This window comes from Ptychodera flava, chromosome 16 (assembly GCF_041260155.1).
Source record: "Ptychodera flava strain L36383 chromosome 16, AS_Pfla_20210202, whole genome shotgun sequence".
NCBI classification, from domain to species: Eukaryota; Metazoa; Hemichordata; class Enteropneusta; family Ptychoderidae; genus Ptychodera; species Ptychodera flava.
Genome location: NC_091943.1, coordinates 38,315,688 through 38,332,392, shown reverse-complemented (window position 1 = coordinate 38,332,392; position 16,705 = coordinate 38,315,688). Strand labels below are relative to the sequence as shown.

The window sequence follows — 16,705 nt, the reverse complement described above, 5'->3', positions numbered from 1 at the left end:
TTTCGACGCGATTTTCTTTTACCTGCAGACGACATTTTGTACAACGCAAAAACGTTCGGATCGTCACTATGCGCGCGTGGTTACTATGGATACATTTCTGCGCAAAAATCAGCGCAGTACGCTTATATTTTTTCCAATCGTACATCCTTAAGGTTGCCATCAGTGCAGAACAAATCCTGTTGTCAATCATTACAGTCATTATCAGATCAATGAAAATTAGTTATGGCAGCTGAAGGGTCATTTTAAGAATCTTTTCTAAACCTTCAAACAATATGCCTCAAATGCCTCAGTGTCAAATTTAATCCATACCTGTTGACGATCCTTTAGGAGTAAAAGGGGTAGTTTTCTCATCACTGAATGTAGGAGTGTCTTTGGCTGTATGTGTGGATGTAGATGAAACACTGACAGTAGGTAGTGTTGTTGAAGCAGCAGTTGTCATAGTAACAGCTGACATCTGTGGAGTCAGACTGAATGGTTGAGGCTGAGCTGTGGTAGCTATGAAGCCCTGTAATGTATCAGCAAGATAACAGTTATGACCAGGATTTCTTGGAAGTATTAAATAAGTATGGCAACTTGGTAACAATAGGAAGAGGGCTCACACTCATGTTGTAGATATGCCTGTTCTCAGGCAATGAATTGGCAAAAATATACAATTCCATGGTCTAACTTGATTGATTACAAAGGGAACCTCTGAATGATGCCTGTTGAAACTGGCAAAAGGAATAATTAGTTTTCTTGTCTGCCAATGGATGCTGAAAAGCACATTGACCAACATACAAACCCATGCAGTATCACCAGTAACAAAAAATTTTAATTCATTTTTGAAATAGTGAGATAGTCAGTGTGACTTAGATGTTCTTCTGTAATACATATATATTTGGGTAAAAAGAGCATGGATATCATGTAGCTCTTGCCTAAAATTTGGGAATGTTTGTGGCACTGAAAATGTGTATCATTTTGAAAAAATGTAGGTTACTTGAAGTTACTTGAAGTAAATACGTATTCAAATTAGTAATTCCATCATTATTTATGTTAGTACCAAATAAATTGGAAGGATCTAGAAAAGAAACATTATCAAGTGTGTGTGCAATTTTACAAACAAAAGTCATAGTGCTTTTTAACCCTTTAAAGGTATGGAAATCGATCCCAGGGCCTAGGAGTGGCACATGTAAAATAGTGTGTATCTTTGCGTCAGAGGCGGAATAAATCTATTTATCCAGGAAATCTTAATCCCGACTGCTATGTTTGTACGCACATAGAGCCAGTCGACGTTAGGGAAACAAAAAACAACACGAGGAACAAACAGGCAGTGGTTTTGAACAAAATCAATGTACCCGGTACTTCACCGATGTCTGCAACTCAGTACATGAAAATATTCGTAGCTTGACGCACTTTGAACATAGCTCGTAACAAGGGACAGTGGAAAGCCCACAGAACTACGTGTACAACTATAACAGCCACTCATGTAGTTGGCGCTCAGTGAAGATTTTTCCGATCAACAACTTTGACGGATGATGGACTGACCTTTTCTACCGCGATTGTTATCTCCCTCGATTCAGCACAAAATTTTCGTATGGACTGTTGGTGCGGTGTTTACAGTTGTTACGTGGTGGTAAATCCTAGTCGTATTTACGACTGCTGCGTAAACAGTCACTGAATAAATTTTGCACGCATTTACGAGCACTGGATATTACTACCGTTTTTAATCGAAAACCGTCCGTATACGCGTATGACGGTTGTGACAAAACAACACAAAGAATCTGGCGTACATTGTTACTGCATTACTTTGACCAAAAAATCACCCAAATGCCGAACGGTGATCATAAAGAACTCTGCTGCAGGTTTCTGGACTAAACGACCCCAAACCGACCGGGTCCCAGTCAACTGTGCCGGGCTCGACGTCTACTCTATCAGCGTCAACTCACACTTTCACACCAGAAAACTTTACCCCACAAACTGGGAATATACTAAATTTACCTTGAAAAAATTTCAAACTGTGTATCGTATTGAAAAAATCTTACCGGGGCCACGGAGCAAATTAAAAAACCAACAAACCCCAACAGAAACAGTGGAATGATCATTAGTGTGCAAGGTCGCTGTATTATATGTCAGGGTGAAAAAATCTAGCTTTGAAATTTCTGGACGGTACAAACGGCGGGGCAGAATTAGACAAGATTACGACCAATGTGTTACCGCCGATGGTACATAACGTACTGTTGATAGCAGGTAGTTCGGTGTCCAGTGAGAACACAATTCTGAATGTATCACGGCTGTTGATTTGAGCTGCCTCCGATCGAAAATTTTCAACACAAAGACATGATATCAATAATTTTGCGAGATTATAAGTACCCGCTGTCTTCTCGCCAAATAGCTGCGATCAAGATCATTATGATAGAAGCAATTGACCGCCGAACACCTGCTTGCTGTTCTTATACACAACGTGTAAAAACTTATTATTCCTGCTGAGAAATACGACAGCAAATATTGCAATGTGAATTTCTTACTATCTTCCTCGCAATGGATTTGCATCTGTGTTTATTTTATCACGGTCACCGGACCATTTCTGAAGATTTTTACTAACAAAGAATCAGTTCACACTCATCGTGGGAACACATTGCAAAGACGTTCACAAAATTTTCATCACATTACCGTAATCCCCGTTTCAAAAACGTAGGAAATGCATAATGATTTGTTTATCTTGAAAAATCCCGAACTGAAGCCTCTAAATACAAAATGATTTTTCTTCTGAATACTTCCCGACAACTTTACAATCACACTCTGGTCATCACATGGCGGTTGTAACCGTACATGTGCTGCTGCCAATGGAGAATCAAAAGACTTTAAATCAACAGTCAAAACGTACGGAAAAAATATCAATATCCAAGCAATGTAAACCAGAGTAATTTTGATAAGGTCAATTTATTGTATATCATAAAAATCTCCAGACCACTCGGAACAGCGTAAGATTATGATCTCACTCATTCGAATACTACACTCGCACGGTAGGGTAAAAATATGGGAACTCAGATCGTTATATACTGTTTCCGTCAAGCGAGTCCGCTTATCTAAAGACGGCAAAATGGTAAAAAAGACGGTAAAATGACCATAATTATTATTGCTTGTCTCTGTAAATTTTGCCGACTATTCGTTAGTAGTTGTCGAATTTCTTGAGTTTGTCCGAAAACTATTTCAGTGAATGACGTAAGTTTCAAGACACCCGAGTGCGAACGCAATATCGATATTGGGATAGCAAAATCAGTCACAGACAACCGAGGAAGAACATAAGAGTCTATTAATCTGCGATTTAATTCATCCTAGGTTACCATGAAAGTAAAAAAGGTAATGTTGTGCCCTGGTTGGGAAAGAAAAGTTGATTAAGTTTTCAAAAAAACGTCAGCTAATACTCGAACAATTTAGTAAAAAACTAGCTCAGAAAAACGTATAGAGAAGAACGACATCACCGATCACGGCGATCTTCAGACCTTTTATCATGTTTCAGTCTGAACGGTCAACATTTGATGCTATAATCTATGTCAAGTGTCTCTTTTTGGTCAAATCCGACAGAGATGAATCAATCACGATTTCATAGCCCCGACCCGACAGGAAATAATGAAGCTCATGGGCACCTGCATAATCGTGGCATGAACGTATCCAATGCCCGTCCACTGCATGAGCCATTGACCGTGCATCGCGAGCAAACAACGGTTTTGGACTTCACGGGAGCATTTTTTTTCGCAGTCTGTGAGCGGTTGAGTGGTTTGGGTAGGCTGCATACATGTAGATCGGAATCGAGTTGATTTCGGCCGAAAACAGTTAGAAAGTAGTTTTTCGTGCTCCGTCCAAATTGGATCCACATGTTGCCGGTTTTGTCCATGGTAATCAGCAGAGCTGTGGTGAGAGGCCGTATAACGCCGGGAATACACGTCATCGTACGCAGCGCTAGGGGCAGGCCACAACATACTTCCAAAAGCGATCTATCGTAAAATATCGTACTGCAGGTCAACACACACATCACCCATTCATAGGCCTACAGGTACACATATCAACGAACAAAAAGGGAGAGGCAATCTGCTTGAAACCATGAAGTAGTCCGTTTGTGTCTGAATTCATTCAGGCGCGTGTTCAGTTGGTCAAGTTTTTTCGTTCAGTAGTAAGAATCGTTTATTCATTGTTGACATCGTAATCGATCCGATGTACACAACAAATGTTTGATCGTTTGCACCTTTGCGCGTCCCCTCGTGATTGGCAGCTGTTTGAATGCTTTCATCTATTGTTTGTTGGACGCTTCGAACACAGCATCGAAGCAGTTTTGGCATAAAAAATCAACTTAAAATGGAAAAAATGAGAGAATTTCGCCTACAGGGTGATGCCACAAGTATTCACAAAACGTAATATGTTGGAACAGTGCTTTAATTTACACAATGGTTGTTGAAAGATCCAGATTTTCGGGAGAATTCGTTGACGTTGTTCCAATGTGCCACTCATGTTGGATTATGAATGCCCAGGGAGATAGGGGGTATTTATAGGCTCCCCCTGCCTTTAAGTGCTCTAATATTTCCACCAAAATTTTTGTGTAACAGTTTTCAAACTTTTAGGAATTTTTCAGTATTTTTTTATGATTTTGGACCAAATGGGCATAACTTTTCATTGGCTACAATTTTTGATCAAAAGTACAGGAGAAATCTGAAGAAAATTGTTTGGAAATAAAAATGTCTGTGTTACATTTTATAAAAGTAACAAACATTTACTTTGGCACTCAAAGTATTAAGGTTAATACAACTCGAAGTTCCTTCACACACATAACATAAAATTTAGCAATTATACTATGTGCTGACTATAATTTCTGAGTGCAAAATGTGCAGAGACTGCCAAGACTGAAAAAGATATGCATGTTAGCTTAGCTATATGTTACATCTACTAGTCAATGATTGCACACATACCAATGTGGTAGTTGTAGACACAGGAAGTGTCTTTCCAGATGTTGCTGCTATTTCTGCCAAGACTTCGGATACAACTTTGGCAGTGCCAGCATCCACTTGTGAACTGAAAAGACATCAAAAAGACATCAAAAGACAAGACAAGAAAAGACATCAAAAAAAATTTAAAAAAAAATTTTACATATGCTTTGTATTATTATAAAACATTGATCAATTAGACCTACAGTCTTCCTACAGCAAAAATTATGTTTGGTACCCAGAATGCTTTGCTGAATTCATGAGTCATCAATATTGTCATTATTATCAAATACTTAATAACTCGAATCAATAAGAAAACCACATTCATCTCTCTACAATGTATGAAACTTATCACAAATAATGATGGCTTTTGAATGAGACAATGAAGATATACACTTTGACAGATCAAGACACGGTCATACAAGACACAAATTACACCACAGGGTGCTTGACGATAACAGTTGACAATCATTGTGTCAATAGTAGTACTGGAGTGTTGCACACACTTATTACAGTTGATACCTCTGGTTGAGATTGATTAACCCTTTGAGCGCCAAAGTCAATTTTTGTCACCTTTAGAAAAGATACTCTAGTTCAATTTTGATAACAAACTGTGGCCAATGAAATGTGATGTTCATTTGGTCCAAAATTATCAAAAAATTGCAGAAAAATTCATAAAAATTGGTAAAATTTTGCACTAAAATTTTGGCGGGAGAAAATTATAGCACTCAACTGCACACTTCAGACTTTCATACATACCTATCAACTTCTGCTATTGTAGTGTTGCCAGTTGTATTCTTGGTATCAATGTTCTTTATATTAATCACTGGTGGTATTTGATCTTTCTGTCGAACTTCAGATTTGCCTGACGCAGCCTGCCTTTCCATAGCAGCACGACCAGCAGCTTCTTTAGGTGACATATTATCTACTTTATTGGGATTCGGTGAAACTCCCCATAACACTGTTCCAGCACCACTTGTGGTGAATCCAGAGCTTGTGACAGCACTTTGCAAAGCAGGCACTGGACCTGTGACAGCATTTTGCACAGCAGGCACTGAACTTGTGACAGCATTTTGCACAGCAGGCTTTGAACCTGTGACAGCACTTTGCGATGCAGGCACTGACCCTGTGACAGCACTTTGCACAGCAGGCACTGGACCTGTTGTTGGCTTGACTGGCATCGTTGTTGTAAACTTTTGGATGGTGTCAATGTTGGAGAAAGTAACAGTGGCTGATGGTGGCTTTACTGCCATACTTGTTGTTTTCACTTGAAATGTTGATAATGGTGTTTGGAAAAATTTTCCACTGGACCCTTGCAGAGTTGAAACGCTGGTCATTTGTTGCACAGTAGACACTGTTGTTTTCTGAGATTGGACAGGCACTGCTGGTACCTGTGTTGTGATCACAACAGCTTTTTGCTGTTGCTGCTGGTCAAGTTGTGTACTTGAACTCTCAGGTTTCTTACCAGATGTGGAAGAAAATGCAATTCTTTGCCCAAAGGTGGGAAAACCAGCTGATGTTTGATTTGGTTGTCCTGTTGTCAGGGTAGATAAGTTTGGGTTAGGTTTACTTAATCCCATGAATGAAAAAGTTGGCACTGTGGTGGTTTTAGGTGCTATAAATGCTGGCTTTGTAACTGGTGCATTACTTTCCAATGGTTTAGATTGTATCAATGATTTCATTATTGACTTGGTATCATCTGCTACTTTCACAGCTGGTTTTCCTTCAGGCTTTGTTTGTACACTGTCTTCATCAATTAAATCATCATTCACCCGTACTCTATCTGCCATTGACACTCTGCTGTGCAGGTAATGAGGTGATATGATGCTTGCAGGACCTGTTGACAGAAACGTTCAAGAAAACAAATAACTTGCCGTCAGTACACAAATCACTTCAAATTATTTTACAGGATCTATGTTTTTGTCTATTTTGACAAAACCATGTTGAATCACAGAAAATGTTGATGATTTGGTAGGAAAAGCCACAATGAATGACACTAGCCTTGGTATCTACATCTTGGCTATGATTTAGTGAGAAAAGCCACAATGAATGACGCTAGCCTTTGTATCTACATCTTGGCTATGATTTGTGAGAAAAGCCACAATGAATGACACTAGCCTTTGTATCTACATCTTGGCTATGATTTAGTGAGAAAAGCCACAATGAATGACGCTAGCCTTTGTATCTACATCTTGGCTATGATTTGTGAGAAAAGCCATCATGAATGACGCTAGCCTTTGTATGTACATCTTTCATCAATGGTATTTACTCTCTCTGTTGTTTCAGGTTTAGTGATTGAGAAATCACAGGGAAAAGAAATTTTACAATAATCTGAAATTTGAATTAAGGGTTCTTTAAATTTACATATAATGATGATTATAGGAAAGTTCTGAGTGTCTTTCAACATTATAAAAACTGTATAAATAAATAATTTTGAAACTCAGTGCCTCATATTTTAATGACAACTGCTATTTGGAGATCACATCCATGCTCATAAAAGACACACATCTTTGACAATACATTAGTTTTAATTCATCCAAAAATAAAACTGAAGTGAAACATAGGTATCTGGATGATCTCAATCACTGTGTTGATCATGATAAATTATCAAAAGGCTACTGATATAATGTGAGGAAAGTTTAACCCTTTGAGTGTCAAAGTCTATTTTTGTCCCCTTTAGAAAATAAACCCCAGTCAATTTTTCTCAGATCTCGGCCAAAATTTTGAGAAAAAACAGTAGTAAATGAAATGTAAATAAAATGTGATGTCCATTTAGTCCAAAATTATCAAAAAATTACAGAAAAATTCATAAATATTGGTAAAATTTGGCTTAAAAGTTTGGCGGAAGAAAATTGCAGTGCTGAAAGGGTTAAAATTAGTGCAAAAGTGTCTATTTGGAGTTGAAATATAACATGACTGCAAACATGTAAAGTATTGGAATGTGGGCCATATACATTCACTGAACAATCTGATATACAGCATGAGTAAGCATGTGTCATCTCTGCTAAATCATTTCCGCTGGGCACTCAGTGTACTTTATTTCTGAACTACGACTTGGAGGACAAGTCATCGTTGATGACACAGTCCCCACTTGTTAATGGGTACTTTGATTACAAGTCCTCAGAGAGGATAGAGTCCTCTTCATTAATTAGGTCTGTGATAAAAATACTTTGATACAGATGGCGCTCAATGGCCAAGAATGAGTTCCATGGTGATGAAAACATAAAACCAATGTAGGCCACCATCCTAAAGGTCATTAAATGAGTCAACTAGGAATTAATCAACAGGATGTTGCAAAATATTTTTGCATCCTATCATAACACTGATAGATTATCACTGGTACCATATTTTAAAAAGTTTGATGCAGTGCTTCTGGACATTCACCCTAAAAACAAAAGTTCATCATGTAAATGCAAATTGGCAATTAATTTAATTTATTGGTTCGTATCACAAAACAAATCGACGTGCATATGTATGACATAGCTCAATGTCCTTGTACCAACTTTGTATAAAATTGGTTGAGATATGCCTGAGTTATGGCTTTGTACATGAAAAAATCGTAACAAAATGGCCGCACGGCAGCCATATTGGATCGTATCACAAAACAAATTGACGTGCATATCTATGACATTGGTCAATGTCCTTTACCAACTTTGAATAAAATCGGTTGAGATATGCCTGAGTTATGGCTTTGTACATGAAAAAATCGTAACAAAATGGCCGCACGGCAGCCATATTGGATCGTATCACAAAACAAATTGACGTGCATATCTATGACATTGGTCAATGTCCTTTACCAACTTTGAATAAAATCGGTTGAAACATGTCTGAGTTATGGCTCTGTACATGAAAAAATCATAATAAAATGGCCGCCTGGTGGCCATATGGGATCGTATCACAAAACAAATCGACGTGCATATGTATGACATATGAAGTAATCCTTGTACCAAGTTTGAATGAAATTGCTCCAGGCATCTCTGAGATATCTGTGTGAACGGACGGACGGACGCACGGATGCACGCACGCACAGACACACGCACGGACATGACCAAACCTATAAGTCCCCCAGGACGGTGTCCGTGGGGACTAAAGAAGGACGATGTGTAAATCAGAGGACAGACAAGTGTAATCATCTAATTTTGATCATTCAAATGGCAAAACCTATAAGTCCCCCATGCATAGGGCAACCATGTTTGTCAATTTGAAGAATATGTCGACATGATAAGCAGAAGATGCTAGTTGGTGTTGATTTTTTCTTTAAAAGTTAAATGAAACAAAGTACTTCAGTAGATATGATGAATAGGACACTGGTACTTTAACACATGTATGTGTTGGTGAATCTTTCAATATGTATTAGTCATTTTCACACAACAACATAAATCTCTTTTCAAAACGACTTAAACAGACATTCACCTGGTGTCCTAGACCTTGTTGGTGTCACCTGCCTTTTGGACAAAATTTCTCTCAGTTGAGCTTGTTTCTGGCTAGACACTGCAAGTAAGAAACAAAGGTGCAATTATAAACAATAAATAATGCCACAGATGATGGTACTGTACTATTTGCTATCAAAACACACAGTCAATATAATTGTCACTAACTTGTGATACATGAATGACTGTGACACATGGTATTGGTAAGTTCACATACAAAACAGACTTCTTTGCAATGTTATATTTTTCAATGGACAGAAACCAAAATAAATATCTTTTAATCTTATACAAAGTAATTATACTGGTATGTTGATTTAGTGTTGTATAGTATCTGATAAAATATCAACAAATGAATGAGAATAGAAAATACAGTAAACACAAAATGCTTGTTCCTTAAAGTGAGTTGTAGGTGAGAACCTTCATTATGAACCAAATTTGAAAGTAATTCAACCAGTGGTTTCTGAGAAGACGAACTTTTCACCAAAAATGGGGAAATTTGCCCAAAAAATTTAACAATGCATTTTCACTACGTAGAAACCTTAATCAGCTCACTGCAAGGAAGCTAAAAAATGCATTTCAATGCCATAGGATGAGAATATTCAGTTTGAAGAGAAACTACAAACAGGCTAACACAGGAAGCTAAGACCAAACCTGTAAAAGTTATTTGAAAGGTGGAATCACAGAAAATATCTTCAACAAAGAGTTAGAAAATTTGTCTGAAACATTTACATATGTCATTTGATCAAAACTAATTGAGATCATAATCATTATCATATCAGTGAATATACTGTACATTCAAAAATATGGTCACAAAATGTGTCAGTATAATAGTGGAAGAAATATTTGTGTGTATACATACCTGGAGTTCTTTTAGACTTAGATGGTGACTTTATCTTTGTTGCTCTAAGACTTGCAGCCAAAGATGACAACTCGCTATCCCTTCATATTGATGGAAAAAATATAATGGTGAAAAATCACACTAATGGAGAGCGACTTTACAAAATTTTACATTAAAGCAATTTTAGAAAGGCTGGAGCAATACAACATGATTGCTGAAATACATATTTTTGAATTTGAAGCGTGATTTTGTTCTAAAAACCACATAAAAGTTTTGTATTAGACCTAAAGCAGACACCATATTAAAACTACAGTAAAACCTCTCTAAATTTTACTATTATTTTGACCATCACTATTTTTGGAGGAAAATAATTGTATTTCATGATAGAATAGGTTTTGCTTACAGTGAAAGAATTGGTAGAAAATAAAATCAATCATATGTACAAATCTTAGTGAGGACAGACAGTATCTTTTTGCTTTTGCACTACTAGGCTGACAGATTACCTTAAAAATATATTTTTGCAAATTTCATTTTAGTTTTGACAAATATAAATTATAATGAATAAATGAATACACAATTGTGATTCAAATTTTTGCCGTTTTGACCTTTCTAATATTTTCAAAATCAATTTGCATATTTTTTTGGACAAACATTCATTTGAACAAACCCTAATACATGTGTAAAAATGTGAACCAACTAATCCTAATAGCTCCCCATGACATACACTCTCAGTGCAACTGAAGCTCACAAAATGTTACTCTGAACATACATGGACAAATGATTAAGGATGAAAAGTTTAAGAATTCCAGATTGGTTTTTGCCAATAACACGAGTTTACATCATCACTGAACAATAAAAAACATTGCAACTTAAGCTAGAGATGTACTTGAATTGACTTCACTTATCATGCAAGTGTCACTGATGGCAAAAAAATATGCCAAATGAGAAACAAAAACAACTGAGACTTGTCATCAGTATACAATAAATCACTAACCTTGGATGAGAGCTACTGCTCCATGTGGATGTCATATTGGAGATTCTGAGTTGCTGCAACTGTTCTTTTAGTTCTTGTAATTTTCGGCTCTGATCATGAATGACGTTATGGTTGTTCTGAATCACTTATGGTTGTTCTGAATCACACGATACACTGCATCAGTAGCTGGACATTGTAATTTTCTATTTTCAGAAAAATTAATGATATTATCTAAATATACCTATATGTAAACAAAATTGTATGGGGGGAGTGTTTCTCCTTGTTCTCCTTGGTTAAGAAAGTGCTCAATGTGATTCTGCAGAGATGTTTGTACATGTTAGAGTTTGTGCTAGACAGTTCCATCATAATAGCTGACCATGAATTTGAACATGTTCGCTTGGATCAACCCTTTCCTCTTACAAGATACATACAGCATTTCTGAAGTTTTTTAAGGAGAAATATTCATACATGCAGACATAGAGACATACTGGCAATGGAAATCAACTGATCCACAAGTTCCTCATAGCATATATCAAATGCAAGCTAACGACACAATGATTTCATTCAATCTACAGTAGATCTTTGTTAAAGTCAATAAATGTATTTGCAATGTGAGTTCTTGTTTGCATTCTGTTCTACAATAAAAAAGCCATCATGGTGCACTTATATGCAACAGTGTAGGATGCCAGGAGACAATAGACACACAAAGTAACCCAATATCAGGTAGTGATAGGTAGGGACACAAATTGTTTGAGTTGCATAATAGCAATTACAGTCAGAATATCATGAAATGCCCTTGGAGCTGATCCATAGGTTTTTATTTTGCTATGATCCACACTCAGATATGCTTTCTTTGTCACTACAACTTGAATTTTTATGTATGCTCCATATTTTTATGAAATCAATATCTTCATCACTTTTTGGAACATTAGCTGATCCACAATAAAAGACCCACCTGTTATCCTTTCACTATAAAAGGCAAAAATCACAAAACGGTTGCAAAACGGACTGTATGTATAAGAACAGTTACAAGGCTGCTACCATGCATTCTGTCTAGTACTGTTGCTATCTATCCACTAATCCTTGTCAATGACCTTGACATATACTTGGAGTCTCTTTGCTTGAGATAAAACACTTACCTTGATCCACCTCTTTGTTTGTATTGATAATCTTCCCATTGTTTATCCAATACTGAATTCACTTCTTTAGCACCGTTTTCAACATACTGATAGAGTTTATGTATATCTTTCATTTTGTTGTTACTTGCAGGGTCTAAAGGTCGAGAGCGTAGCATCTGACGATAGTGAGGGTCTTTGTGACGTAGATTGCGAATTTTGCCTTCCTCCACCATTACTGCTGCATTGAGAGTTGTCGATTTCAACTCACTGATATCCTCATTTTGTGACTGCAACACAACCGACAATGAATCATTTCTAGCAAAGTAGACATGTACACTGAGCAAAGTAAAATTTGGGAGAAGACTAGTCACATAAGTTTAAAGAGTCACATTTTCTTCTCCTTTTCATTTTCTGCACTGTCACTGAAGCTGCATATACACCTAGGAGATCATTCACATCTTGTTCTGGTTCGAACACAGTACCTTTCATATATTTGTGAAGATCCTTTAGTGAAAATACATATACATATAAAGATGTATACTAAGTCATGTGCCTTTGAAAGAAAATTTCTGAACTAATTTGGGTCAATTTTAAGTTTTCAATAACACAAGTACCAGATTTACACAGCAAGTGATCAGTTGATTCCACATACAAGTACATATCAGAATTCTCTGCGCTCAGTAATTCCGTACTGAAGCCCACACAGCATTTTCCCCACAGTACATACTACATGACATCTTAACCATGGAGCCCATTGTTACATTCAATTTTAACAATTTTGAGAGGTGTAGTCGACGTCAACCCAATAATAGCAGATGGGCGGAGGTTGAAATGGGTGAAGACAAAAGCAGTGGTTGAAATGGGTGAAGATAAGCAGTGGTTGAAATGGGTGAAGACAAGCAGTGGTTGAAATGGGTGAAGACAAGCAGTGGTTGAAATGGGTGAAGACAAGCAGTGGTTGAAATGGGTGAAGACAAAAGCAGTGGTTGAAATGAGGAAAAACCAGCAGTGGTTGAAATGGGTGAAGACAACAGCAGTGGTTGAAATGGGTGAAGACAAGCAGTGGTTGAAATGGGTGAAGACAAGCAGTGGTTGAAATATATATCATAGTGCTGTACACTATCCTTGTATAAAGTTATGATGGAATCTATTTATATGTCCAAGTAATGGTTCCAATCATTGCCATGTTGGATTGTGCTGTGACACATGTTGAAATGTATATGAAAATCATGTACAATGAATGCCCTTGTCTAAGTTCAAATGGAATCATTTCAAACACATCCAAGTTAAGGATCTGGATAGGAATAAATTGTTTCAAAACGGCTGCCGATGGCGATATTATTATATGTTGTGACAAAAATTGACTTGCATGCATATGCCAGAGAACAGTGTCCTTGTTCCTGACTAAATGAATCAGTCCATAATGGCTGCAGGGACTGATGTAGGGTCGGACAGACAAAGCCATATCCATTACACCCCAAGGACAACTGATAAAACACCTATATATAAGATTTCCATGCTTTAACCCTTTCAACCCCAGTTCCCTGTGTACAGGTCCAACTTTACCATAGAAAACAATGGATTTGGGACAAACCATGGTGGTGAAAGGGTTAAAGAGTGATTTATGGAAGTTTCATCAAAGTGACAAGAGTTTCCTGAAACAATACAATGACTCTACTTTTGTCATATCTGGGAGATATATGAAGAGGTTGCTTTCAGGCTGGCAGATTTTACTGACAAGATAAAAGTGTTGTATTTGACAATGATATCAACTGAGAAGTGGTAAAAACCATATTTGCTAGTTATTGATATGGCACTAGGGCTTTACAGCACAGAATGTTTCTTTCTGTCAAATACTTTACAGTTACCCTACGATTTTGAATTGACTTCATAAGGTAGCCCTTTTAAAACACAAAGCTATACACATATGGTTTCAGACCATGTTGATGAGCACCTTTGTTCAAATTTGCCAAATATGTGCAAATGTGGAAGGCTTTGAATGCTATACGGCAATAAAGACTAATAGGTTCATCATGATTTATTGACATTGATATACCACATGAAGGGAAGCACAAACAGTCTCTGTGTACAGAAATGTATAGCTTCAATGAAAGAAGAGGTTTCCTTTCTGTGTCAATATTCACATTCAAGCTTTTAGTGTTCATATGAAATGCTTGTCACTTTTGATGATGGTGTTGTAGAGTATTTACTGTTAGGGCTTTTCTCATCACATTTACAGGGCGAGTTCCATTTGGTTTCTTCAAAACATATCAAAAACAAACTGAGACAGTTTCTATTACCTGTTAATTAGTTAGGATAATGCTAAATATCTACAGCAGAGACTAACAATTGTAATTTATGTTAAAAAGTACAAAAAGAATCTTTTGAATATATTTTGGAACATGTTTCAACAATTTGCATTTGCTAACAGCTACAACAATATTTGCCTGGATCTATTATGTGCTGGTTAAGTTTAATCTTTCTCAGATACTTTGAAGTGTACATTCTGAAACCCTGGGAGTGGTTTCTGCCTTAGTTGTGCATTCTTCTCCTGTCCAAAGTTAGAGAGTATTATTTGATGGCGTATATTCTAAATCAGGTCTTTCAGTGAATATATGGAAAAAATCAAAATTCAAAAGTTAAGTGGTATTGTCTTTTTGTAGCATTTTTGAACATCTTATTTTGATGCAATTTAGCTGTATTGGACCCTAAAATTATAGGTGAATGGTGTGACATTGAAGAAAAAAGGATAGTTTCAGGGCACCAACCCAAGAATCCATTTTCCAATGACTGTCTCCAATTTTCAGCAGACATACTCCACAGGTGTGTTGTCAAACTGATTAATACAACTATCGGGAGACCACAAGAAGCAAGGCACATACCAGCACACTTATCTAGCACATACAAAAGTGCCAATATGTGTTGTATTAGAATACGGCTCCAGCATGCGTGTCTTCAAAGTACAATATCACTGTGCTTGTATTCAAAGTACTATGTCACTGTGCTTGTATTCAAAGTACTATGTCACTGTGCTTGTATTCAAAGTACTATGTCACTGTGCTTGTATTACAAGTACTATGTCACTGTGCTTGTATTCAAAGTACTATGTCACTGTGCTTGTATTCAAAGTACTATGTCACTGTGCTTGTATTACAAGTACTATGTCACTGTGCTTGTATTCAAAGTACTATGTCACTGTGCTTGTATTACAAGTACTATGTCACTGTGCTCGTATTCAAAGTACTATGTCACTGTGCTTGTATTCAAAGTACTATGTCACTGTGCTTGTATTACAAGTACTATGTCACTGTGCTTGTATTACAAGTACTATGTCACTGTGCTTGTATTCAAAGTACTATGTCACTGTGCTTGTATTCAAAGTACTCTGTCACTGTGCTTGTATTACAAGTACTATGTCACTGTGCTTGTATTCAAAGTACTATGTCACTGTGCTTGTATTCAAAGTACTATGTCACTGTGCTTGTATTCAAAGTACTATGTCACTGTGCTTGTATTCAAAGTACTATGTCACTGTGCTTGTATTACAAGTACTATGTCACTGTGCTTGTATTCAAAGTACTATGTCACTGTGCTTGTATTCAAAGTACTATGTCACTGTGCTTGTATTCAAAGTACTATGTCACTGTGCTTGTATTCAAAGTACTATGTCACTGTGCTTGTATTCAAAGTACTATGTCACTGTGCTTGTATTCAAAGTACTATGTCACTGTGCTTGTATTACAAGTACTATGTCACTGTGCTTGTATTCAAAGTACTATGTCACTGTGCTTGTATTCAAAGTACTATGTCACTGTGCTTGTATTACAAGTACTATGTCACTGTGCTTGTATTCAAAGTACTATGTCACTGTGCTCGTATTACAAGTACTATGTCACTGTGCTCGTATTACAAGTACTCTGTCACTGTGCTTGTATTCAAAGTACTATGTCACTGTGCTCGTATTACAAGTACTATGTCACTGTGCTCGTATTCAAAGTACTATGTCACTGTGCTTGTATTCAAAGTACTATGTCACTGTGCTTGTATAACAAGTACTATGTCACTGTGCTCGTATTCAAAGTACTATGTCACTGTGCTTGTATTCAAAGTACTATGTCACTGTGCTTGTATTACAAGTACTATGTCACTGTGCTTGTATTACAAGTACTATGTCACTGTGCTTGTATTCAAAGTACTATGTCACTGTGCTTGTATTCAAAGTACTATGTCACTGTGCTTGTATTACAAGTACTATGTCACTGTGCTTGTATTCAAAGTACTATGTCACTGTGCTTGTATTCAAAGTACTATGTCACTGTGCTTGTATTCAAAGTACTATGTCACTGTGCTTGTATTACAAGTACTATGTCACTGTGCTTGTATTCAAAGTA

The 16,705-nt window shown here is 36.9% G+C and overlaps 2 protein-coding genes across 2 annotated transcripts in view; both read right to left on the bottom strand.

The window, feature by feature from the left end:
• The window catches only part of LOC139114789 (nuclear pore complex protein Nup214-like), a 47,045-nt gene extending 35,709 nt beyond the window's left edge, over nucleotides 1-11,336 (bottom strand). The window contains exons 1-6 of the mRNA XM_070676715.1: nucleotides 11,218-11,336; nucleotides 10,245-10,324; nucleotides 9,369-9,446; nucleotides 5,715-6,792; nucleotides 4,941-5,043; nucleotides 310-505 (exon numbers count right to left, since the gene is read on the bottom strand). Coding sequence (XP_070532816.1) covers nucleotides 310-505; nucleotides 4,941-5,043; nucleotides 5,715-6,792; nucleotides 9,369-9,446; nucleotides 10,245-10,324; nucleotides 11,218-11,252 — 1,570 coding nt within the window. The 5' untranslated portion in view covers nucleotides 11,253-11,336. The remainder of the gene's footprint in view (nucleotides 1-309; nucleotides 506-4,940; nucleotides 5,044-5,714; nucleotides 6,793-9,368; nucleotides 9,447-10,244; nucleotides 10,325-11,217) is intronic.
• Nucleotides 11,294-16,705, bottom strand: part of LOC139114790 (nuclear pore complex protein Nup214-like) — a 43,666-nt gene continuing 38,254 nt past the window's right edge. Inside the window, exons 16-17 of the mRNA XM_070676716.1 lie at nucleotides 12,336-12,601; nucleotides 11,294-11,399 (exon numbers count right to left, since the gene is read on the bottom strand). Coding sequence (XP_070532817.1) covers nucleotides 11,339-11,399; nucleotides 12,336-12,601 — 327 coding nt within the window. The 3' untranslated portion in view covers nucleotides 11,294-11,338. The remainder of the gene's footprint in view (nucleotides 11,400-12,335; nucleotides 12,602-16,705) is intronic.